Consider the following 10,701-nt stretch of genomic DNA (forward strand, 5'->3'; position numbering starts at 1 on the left):
TCTGGAGAGTGGGATAGAAATCAGTTTTACATAACAAGGCTTACAGAACCCTCTTCTTTCTTTAAACTATATGCACATATAACTGATAAAACTAAAACTAAGTTATAAAAAAGAATGGATTAAATCATAGACAAGTTGAAGAGAGAATCAGTGAAATGGAAGATGCATAGCTGTCCATACGTGGTGACATCATGGTGAAGAGACTTCAAAGACAGAGTGAAAGCAAGCAGAAGGAAAAAAGACTACCTATGAATTATACTAACAGAAGAGGTCTCATCAGCCACAAGGGATACGATGAAATATTTACAGGGTAATATAACTGCCAACTTAAGATCTGAACCCAAGCTAAACAACCTCTCTTCAAGCAATCTTCTGCTGTAAACAGAAAAGGAGCAAAATCAGATTCAATTTCAGTTTTCTTTCCCATTGTGAAAGGTGTTAAGATTCTCTAAGTATAATAAAGAGAACTAATATTTGTTGAGAGCCTACTGTATGTCAGGCAATATAATAAGAATTTACTTATATTATCATTTAGTGTTATAACAATCTTGCCAGGTGGCTATTATGATTCCCAAATTTAAGAATCTATAATGTAGAGACCTAAGTCTCAGAAAGGATGAGCAACTTGCCAAAGGACACATTGTTAGTCAGTGGTGAAGCTAGGAGACAAATTCAGGTCTGTCTGTCCAAAATTCTTACTTTTCCCATCCCACCATCCTGCCTTTCCAGGACTAGGTTAGCAATGTCAAGGATCTAGGTCAATTCTTCCTTCTTCTTCTAAAACTATTAGAGAGTTAAAATATCGAGTGAAGAGGGGATTAAATAAAGTAACGAATACTTAAAATTGTATTAACAAAATTAAACGTGTCCCTAGTGAACGGAAGGATTGAAATTATTTGCACACCATCTAGAAGAAACAAAATTTTCATAAATTTTAAAAGCAGTATCTAAAGTATAAATATAACTAAGCTCTATTATAGCTAATTTCTCAGTTTCTTTGAATATATGAATATATTATTTTCTTGGATCTCAATTCAGTCCTATATTTAAAAAGTGAGAGCAAAGTAAAGCAAAAGTGTGACTATGAAAATACATTCAATATTTAACTATACATTTGGAAGAAAAATTTAAACATACCTCATGAATACTTTTAGCATTTACAGGAGCATCATTACGACAGCGAACAAAAAATATACACAGTCCTTTTAGATTCTCTGGGGCTGCGCTGTCTATATACAATCTCATCATTTTTGCCCCTTTGGTTACTCCAGGAATAGTTCGACCACATTCTGAAAACAAATATAAAGAACTTAGCATATGATCACATGACTTATCCAACGTGATACATTACTGTGGTTCTTACATTATTGTTTCTTGTTTTACTTTACTGTAAGAATTTTTCAATAGGATCATAAGACAAATTTTTTTTCTTGTCTACAAAAAGATGTCAATAATTGTAATTCTTAAATTGCAGCCTCCTCTGGGTGCCTTTCCCTGAGCTCTGTACTTTTGTTCCTTTTGGTCTGGTCTCAGGGCCTTCACACAAACTGTTCACCCATCCCATCCCCGACCTTTTGCTTCCCAAATTCCTACTCATCTTTCAGATCTCAGCTGAAATGCCTCCATCTCACGAAGCCTTCGCTGACTCCCCTGAGAAGGTCCAGTTCCTGTACTAAATACACTCATAGCACTCAACTTATATTAAATCCTTCCTTGAACAAATGTCAATGAAAATTAAACATTTAATAATAAATTAAAATTTAATAATAAATGTTTAATTTTAATAATAAATGTTTAATTTTCAAAAACATTAAAATGTGAGAATTCTGTTAGATGACTGGTTGCAATATTAATTGGCAACAATTAACAAGCTTCATATTTGTAATAGCCAATTTAAAATGTGATAAAGGAAATAAAAAATCCCCATCACAAAACCACAGAAATGCTTCGCCCAGCCTTTCTTTCTTTGGGTTTGGGGATTCCTCCTGCCCTGTGATTCTGGACAACACCAGTCTCAGAGCCCTGCCAAAGTGGGCGTGTGAAAACTAAACCAATTAGACTCTCTGTAAGAACATAAACCTTGAATGAGACACACAAAGAAAACAGGGGGATTTGAGAGATGTCAGTCTAGTGGTGAATCCTAAAGAAACTGCCCTGAAATCCACGGAAATGCTCTGTTCCAGTCCTTCCCAAGGCCCGTTTGTTCAACTAGTTTGTGAACTATCCTCTCCCCCTCCCCCACTTATTTATTTATTTATTTATGCTTATATAAGGCAGAATCTACTTCTGTTGCTTGCAGCCAAGGAATCCTGATATGTGGTATTTGGCATCACAAGAGCCCAAATGCCCATTCATAAAAGTTGCACAGGGAGTTAACATCCTCTTCTTTTTCCTTGCTAAGAGATTTTGTCCCATTCAGCAATCTGTGCATTCCCAGGGATGCACTGCTTTCTCAGCCTCACTAGCCCCTAGGGTAGCCATGTGACACCGTTCTGGGTGATAATACATACAACAAGCTAAAAGAAGCTTGAGCTTTCCTGATGAAGAGGAGAGATGTGGCCATCAATAGGGGAATGATTTCTGAAAATCACAAAGCAGCTGTACAATGGAATACTATACAGAATTTTGTGAATGGGGTAAATCAACAAGTAATGACATAGAAATATGTCTAGGCTATACTGTCAAGTGCAAAAACCAAGTCAAGAATAAAATGTGTTATATGATCACATTTTAAAAAGGATAATAAGCATTTATATGCTAGCAAATGCATACATGGAGCAGGGGTCCTCAAACTTTTTAAACAGTTAAGGGCCAGTTCATTGTCCCTTAGACCATTGGAGGGCCGGACTATAGTTTAAAAAAAACTATGAACAAATTCCTGTGCACACTGCACATATCTTATTTTGAAGTAAAAAAAAACAAATGGGCAAAAACACCCACACGTGGTCCGCAGGCCATAGTTTGAGGACACCTGAGAAGAATATTTACCAAACTGATAAATGTATTGCTTTTGTAGGTACCAAAAATAATGATTTAAAACATGTCTACTCTTTTTTCTAGTCATCCTCCTTCTGAGAATTCTTCCTAAAATTCATTCCTAATCCACACAGATTTATCTTCAATGATATTCACTGAGGTATCGTTTCAAGGAATAAAAAGTTATAAACAATCTAAATTCCAATAGATCGGTTCAGAAAATTATAGTTACATCAGTCTACTGAAATAAAATGCAACCGTTAAAAATTTAATTGTATAAATGTATTCATTGGCATAAAGAGCATATTATTATCAAGTTTAAAAGCCCACTACAGAATAATATGTAGAGTTGGATCCCATTTTTGTTAAATATGAATGTAAACTAAAGCAGTTATAGGGGGTTATTTATCAAGGAGTTAACAGTACTTTCTCCAACTGAGTGGGACTTGGATGGTTTGTGTTTTTCTTCTAATTATAGATATTTTCTTATCTGTCTACAATTTTTTCAGCTATTGTTTTAATTTTTAACAAGTTATAAAAATATGGACCACATAGTCATTTCTCTAGGATAAGAACTTCAAGAGACAGAAAATCCACAAAGCAGACTTAGTCACCAATTGTGAGTTTACATGTTTTGTGGGAGAAGCAAGACATATATTAATATATTAAACAACTAGAGGAGAGTAGAAGAACATAGTCGAGTGCTGTATGCACGATGCAAACTTTAAATGAGACAGGAATGTGGAGAACACTGGAGGATGTGGATTGCAATGCTCTGAAAAGGCTCTACATCAGAGGCAAGATTAGAACCCAAACTAACAAAGTGATCTGAAGGATAGGTAGGGTTTGCTGCATGGAGATAAAAAAGGCAAGCTCACAGAGTCAGGATGGCAGAGAGAAGGGCACAGAAATGACTCTGGTATGTACAGGAAACAATGAAGAGAGTTGCACATTCACATCTGGAAGAGTAGAGCAGATCCGACAGGTACTGTGTGCCCAGATTACAGTGGGCCTTGGGCAAATGAGGTATTTACCCCAATCCAATAAATACCAAGACAATAGAGTTACTTGGCAGGAATAAGTGGTGTGGAGTTCAGAAAGAGAACCTGATAACAGAGATATTAGTTTTCAATCTGGAATACTGGTCGGGTGCGGTGGCTTACACCTGTAATCCTCGCACTCTGGTAGGCTGAGGCGGGAGGATCGCTTGAGCTCAAGAGTTCGAGCTCAGCCTAAGCAAGAGAAAGATCCCATCTCTACTAAAAACAGAAAAATTAGCTAGGCGTGGTGGTGTGCACCTGTAGTTCTAGCTACTCAAGAGGCTGAGGCAGAAGGATTGCTTGAGCCCAGGAGTTTGAGGTTGCTGTGAGCCAGGCTGATGCCATGGCACTCTACCCAGGGCCACAAAGTAAGACTCTGTCTCAGAAAAAATCTGGACTACGACAGAAGGCACAAGATATGGCCTAGCTTAAGGCAACAGAGGAGGAAAGTGAGAAAGAACCAATAGGAGGAATGCACTGAAGGTAAAGCCACAGGACTTAGAAGATGAGTAGTCTAGAACCAAAATGATGACACATGTGCCTAGCTATTAAGACAAAAGTTTATCAAGTTGGTAGCGTGCCAATTATGTTAGGCATAATATGTGCAGCAGGGAGAGCTAGAGATTCCAATTAACAGCTGCAGCAGGTGCAAGATGCTGGGCTGGGACCACAGGGAGCTCTGGATGCTGGGCTCTGGGGTGGTATCATGGCCATTTCTAGATATCTAGACAAATTGGCTCCACCTATCTCAGGGAAAATTCAATTAAATTCTAATGAAAATGTGTGTTCCCTAGCAGAGGTCAATGATTCCTATAAGGATGTTTTCTCCTTAAACCATTATAGTAATGCCTAAAATATATATTTGGGCTGAAAATGTATTGTTCTCAAGACATTGCATTTTTTACACATAAGCTTCTGATAAGATTTCCTTTATAAATAGAGAATTATCTATGTAGAAGAGAAAACATATACTTCACTTTAACATTCATTAACTAATTACTAGCACACTGTCCTCATAAAACTTTCTTACCAATACCAGGCACATCTCCTTCCTGGTAGAAAAATTTCAATGTCTTACTTCCATCCTTAGCAAAAAACTTAACAAATGGCTCCAGCTGTTAAATAAAAGAGATAATGATGATCAATAAAGTGACTAGGGAATAATCCTCTTTATTTTATAGATTTAAAAAAATGAGGCTCAAAGAGTTTATTCAAGGTACACAGAGGCAGGTACATCAGAGGCAAGATTAAAGCCCATACTGACTTAACTCCATAATTACTGTTGAATATAGGGTGAATTCTACTTCTCAGCCTACACTAATGATCTGCATTTATAGTTTGGGACAGCCACTTACCTGACCCTGTCTTATAGAACCTTACAGGGGTAGATTGGTAAGTCTAACTGGAGGTAAATAGAAAAGAATTATTATTAAAAGAAACTATTTTTAAAAGCTGGTTTGTGAAACAGAAAACTTGTCTTATTGACTAACTGCTTTGTTCAACCAATTATATAAACAATTATGTTTTCAGCAATTGTAATTTGACCCATATTATAGCCAAACTAATATAAAACAAATCATTATAATGAGATTCTTCCACACTTATGAGCACAAAGTTTTTATTCAATTACATAGAAGTCAGTGTAATATCTTAGTAAGTAGAACACTAAATGAGTTACATAAGCAAAAGCCATCACATGGGAAATACAAAGTTACTATACCCCCTTCACCCAGTCCCACTGATTCTATACACAAGTCTCCCTTTTGGGTAGAGTTTCTCTCCACTTCCACTTAGGGGAAGTATCCACATACAGCAAAGCCACCCCCCCCCTAGGACAATGTGTCTCGAATCTTAATGTGCATCAGAGAATCACATAGAAGGCTTGTGAAAAACACAAAATGAATTTGCATTTCTAGCAAGATCCAGGTGATACTGATGCTATTGTCCTGCAACCACATTTAAGAACCACCACTCTAGGAGACGAAACAGAGCCACAGAGATGTACCTAGCCCTAGTCCTTAGTTTCCTACTCTTCCATCTCCCACATAAACTCAACTCTATCACAAAATTACACCCTAAAAGAGACAAAAGCTGTCAGCACAGCTCTTCTTGCACAGTTCCATCAATACTTTCTTGCTGACCCTTTAGCTTTAAAAGCATATGAATTCTCAAAAGTAGTGCACATGACTGTGATTTAAAAAGAAACATCAAAATATCAAATGCAACCAATCCTTACACTGTACTCCTGCGATGAGCAAAGTGAATGTTGTGGTGGGCCAAAGTCATGACTGTGAATTAAAAATTCACTTACACTACATAACATTTTACCAACGGTTTGTCTGAGCTTCACCTAGGCAAAGTGGTGTTATCATACCCCTCTTGTGGAACCAAAACTAAAGCTAAAAAGAATTTAAGTGAAGGACCCAAAGACACACAACCTATACAGAGTACAGAACCTGGGATTTCTTAGCCTCAGGTCTCCAGATCTGTGCTCATTCCACAGAACCATACCACTGCTGCCTTGACTTTGGAAAACATTGCCAAGTAATCCAGGAAAGAGATTATCTTGAGCAGTGCTGAATGAAGGAAGCAGGAAAACAGGAAGGGGCAAAACATGAATACCAATGTCTTAGAAACCTCTGTATTGGTCAACGTCCTAAGAAGCAATCACACACAAAGGGGTTTCTGAACAAATTTTATACATTAAGAGGCTACTTCTAGAGGCCAGAGCAGGGTTAAGGGAAACTGTGGTACTAGCAGCAACAGGACCAGCAACCAAAGAAAACCATTATCACAACAAGGCATGAAAAGGTGAAGGGTTGGGGGTGATGGTGAAACTGGAACCAGGTTGAAAACTGGAGATGTAGGGACTGCTTAGGAGGAGCTATAGTTATAAGAGGACAAAACCATGAACAGAAACATGGCCAGGTGAGGAGCTTCTCTCTTCTGCCCTCCAGTTTCCCACTGGTGTCTCCCAGTGGCTGAATCAAGTGGAAGCCAAAGACCAAGTGAGCCCAGGCGATATACTGCATAGAGCTCAACTTTCTAGGCCATAAAGCAGGGCAGAGACAAGGGGAAAATGGATCTGGAGGCAAACAAAATAACCATCACAGCCCCTGTTGTCCACTTTTTTGTGGTGCCTTTACTGACCTGCTTCCACCCTGGATTGCATGCCAGGCTTCACATTAAAATAATATTTTTCCATACAGCCAATTTCCTAAACCATACCACACCAAACCATGTCACCCCTTGTTCCTTGTTCCATCTTCTTACTCACCTGGCCACCAACCTTGATGCCAATTTACCATATGTCCTTGCTTTTTTCCCTTCAACCAAATAAGCACTCTAAATCTGTCTCAGATTTTGACAACCGTTTCCCTCCTGGCTACACTATTTTCCCTCCACCATGGCTTTGCACAATCCCAAACAACTCTTAAGGAAACATCTTTTCCAGATTGATTCTTCCCTTACCACTTAGATTTCCCATTTCTTGCAGACTAAGCAGTGTCTGGCCTGGTCCATGATGGCTTTAAAGGGAGAATCTAACCCCACAGATCCAAAGTCTGAGACATACCTCAGGAGTAGCAAATAGAAGTGTTTGTAGGCACATAGAACTTCCACTTCCTGACCAGCATGCTAGCCAGTAAGAAAGACTTCCTCAAGCAGAGAATGCCAGCCCAGAAAGCCAGATGGCAAATATTTAAGGTGGGATTACCATCTCTGCAGGCATCTACCTCCCCTACTTAGTGCTAGCAGCCTGTCTTCCCCTGAAGGCAGTGGTCTGTGCCTACACCATCTGCAGAGCTGCTTGGATTCCAGTTTGGGGATTAGCCAAATTTGTGGGCTAACATTTTTCAGGTAAAACAAGGTTGGTTACCTATCTGGTTTCCTACCTAACCAAGTGCAAGCATGGTCTTCAGGATGGGCCTAAAGCCAGGGCCTACTGAGAAACACTTTTTTAGAAATTGGCCTTTCCTTCATCTCATTGTTATCATCCCAAGGATGTGTACAGGGTTATTTTGTACCAATTGCTCCTACTGGGAGAGTAGGCAGACATGTAGCCAGAATTGCCACAGCAGCCAAAATAGTCATTGGGGAAGGGAGGCCATTAAAACAAACAAATAAACACAACTTGAGAATGGCAAAGAAAATCCTCTTGCTAGTCAGGGCCAGATGCAGAATCTGAAGGACCCAATGCAAAATGAAAATACAAGACCACCTGTTAAAAGATTATTAAGAATTTCAACATGGCAAAAAGGGATCATTAAACCAAGCACAGGGCCATTCTAAGCACAGGGACCTGTGTAACTACACAGCCCACATGTCCAAGAAGCCAGCCTTGACCACAGTGGTAGATTCCAGCAAGGAACTTCAGTGACCTGGGAAACCTACTTCCAGTTGCTTATTATGGCACATCTCCATGCATTCTGTACCCTTGGTCATTAAAATAGCTTAGATCTATTGATGTCTTTGCATCAATCACATCCCCATCTCACCGTTACAGCTAACACTGGGAGCAAGAAAGTGAGCAATCCATTCATACTGTCAGCAGACTGCCAGGACCGAACTTGTATAAGGGTCCTGGAAGAAATGAAGGGCAAGCAGCTTTGCAGAAATTGGCAAGGCACTGCATCAAGCAAGGTAGACACTCTTGTAGGCGCCATTCCACAGAATGTTGGCTCCTAGAGCAAGCTAAAGAGTTCTGCTCAAGTTCCCTGGTGCCTGTCAAAGCAAGAGGTATGGCCTCCATGGTGACCACCTCACCACAACCCCACTCTACCCCAACTCTCTTACCAGCGAATTCAGTGGGACAATCAGCTCATGAGCAGCCTGTACCTGCTCACTGGTCTTGCTGGGATTCCAGCCCAAACCACTCCTGGGGTTGAAAAAAAGCCCAAGCAGCTAATGGTAGTTTTATTGAAAATTAATTTAGAACCTGAGCTCTCAGGAGGGAAGCTATTATATAACACAATTATATTACTATAATTAGGATAGCTAATTATCATACAAAACTGGGACCCTGTTTATTATGCCAGGAAAACAGGCATAATCCAGTACTGTCCCCAGTACCCTGAGACATATGGTAACCTGACCTATAATCACCTCGCTATTCTCTACTGTACACATACAGTAGTCAGTCACCGTGCCCTGGCTCAGATTTAGGCAGCTTGTTTTTCTATATAAATGATTTGCATATGTAGTTCATATGACCTATACTTGTAAAATATCAGTCTACCAGTGCTTCACTATCCCTCTAACTTTCGAAGTCATTTTGAGTTAGTTTGGCTGAATTCTAGTTGCTAACTCTTTTTTTCTTCCTCTGCAATAGTAGGCCTGACTAGAAATAGCATCCAACGGGCAATAATGATATAAAATGAAGCTTCTTCTCTAGTCAGTAAAATTCCAGGCTTCTCTTTCTAAATGTTTTGTTGTTCGCGACGATGACTCCGGTTTCTTAAGTCAACCCCTTCTTGAAGAGCACTTTAAAAATGATAAGATTTAAACTTACAGACGGGCAATCCAAAATTAAATCTTCCACAGTTACTATGTCCAGGCCAAGCCTTTCTGATAGAATGTCAAATATATATTTGTATGAAGGGTCAATCTTCATTTTCCGGTTTTCCCTTGCATCTCTAAATCGTGCCTAAAAGAATGAAAGCCACATGTAAAAAGTGCAATTAGGAAGGGGGGTAAAAAAACCAAAGTATTTCAGATAACAGTGCTACACAGGAAAAACCTTATTCGAAGCAAACCTGTCTCTCTTTCAGCGTTTCCTGTAGATTCGGAATACCACTCATACTTCGCCGGTACTTAGACGACCGGCGGGAAGACGCCGAGGAAAGCACTTCGGAAAGCACCGATTGAACCGGGCGCGGTCCGTGCCTAGTCCGAACTCTGGTCGTTTCTGGCTGATCCTCCTCTGGAAGAACGACGTCTTCTTCTTCGGAAGGAATGAGATTCCGATAATCAATGTCAGAGGGAGCGCCATCTTCCGTGGAAACACCGAAAGCATCTTCCCCGAGGGCTATCTCTTCCGGATGGGGCGGGGCCTCCTCTCCCGAAGGGGGCGGGGTCTCCTCTTCCGGAGGGGGCGGGGCGACATCTTCTGTAGAGGGAGGAGCCTCTTCTCCCTCCGAAGGAGGACCACCTTCTTGGGTGTCCGTGCTGTCCATCCTCTTCTCCTGCACAATACCTTAAACATCAAAACCTAGAATTATAAAATGTTCTTTTTCAAAACTGTACAATGAATTCGGTGTTGCGTGTTTTTATTCCTCCCCTTGAAGCTAGACAAGTAGCAAAATCTCTCTCTCCCTGGCCTCATATAAGATATCTGAGGAAGCTAAGTTTACAGGGCTAGAGAGGTGATTTTGTAAGGGGGGACTGCACACACAGACGCAAACATACACACACATACACCTTTGGTTTTTACGAACTAGAAGTGCTGCTCCTGATTGTGTTATGGCCCTAGGAGGCTGTCCCTCCCCACACATCCCAGCCCTGCCATAGTAACCACTGCAACTGATGGGAAGGCACCTGTCAGGTGGCTTAGGGCTAAAAAAAAGGTTGAGAGCCACTGCATTACAGAACTGACTGGAGATCATTGCCATGATACTGACCATGCAAGAGACCAAGCACAGAACTACCCAGCCTTGAGATGTGCCTTGCTTCAAGGAATGCTGTGATA

General features: G+C 40.2%; 1 protein-coding gene across 1 annotated transcript in view; it reads right to left on the reverse strand.

Moving 5' to 3' along the window:
* The window catches only part of DNAH8 (dynein axonemal heavy chain 8), a 285,679-nt gene extending 275,474 nt beyond the window's left edge, over positions 1-10,205 (reverse strand). Inside the window, exons 1-4 of the mRNA XM_076003387.1 lie at positions 9,770-10,205; positions 9,526-9,660; positions 5,047-5,131; positions 1,138-1,289 (exon numbers count right to left, since the gene is read on the reverse strand). Coding sequence (XP_075859502.1) covers positions 1,138-1,289; positions 5,047-5,131; positions 9,526-9,660; positions 9,770-10,189 — 792 coding nt within the window. The 5' untranslated portion in view covers positions 10,190-10,205. The remainder of the gene's footprint in view (positions 1-1,137; positions 1,290-5,046; positions 5,132-9,525; positions 9,661-9,769) is intronic.
* Positions 10,206-10,701: the final 496 nt, after the last annotated feature.

Source organism: Microcebus murinus, chromosome 5, assembly GCF_040939455.1.
Source record: "Microcebus murinus isolate Inina chromosome 5, M.murinus_Inina_mat1.0, whole genome shotgun sequence".
In the NCBI taxonomy this organism is placed as follows: domain Eukaryota; kingdom Metazoa; phylum Chordata; class Mammalia; order Primates; family Cheirogaleidae; genus Microcebus; species Microcebus murinus.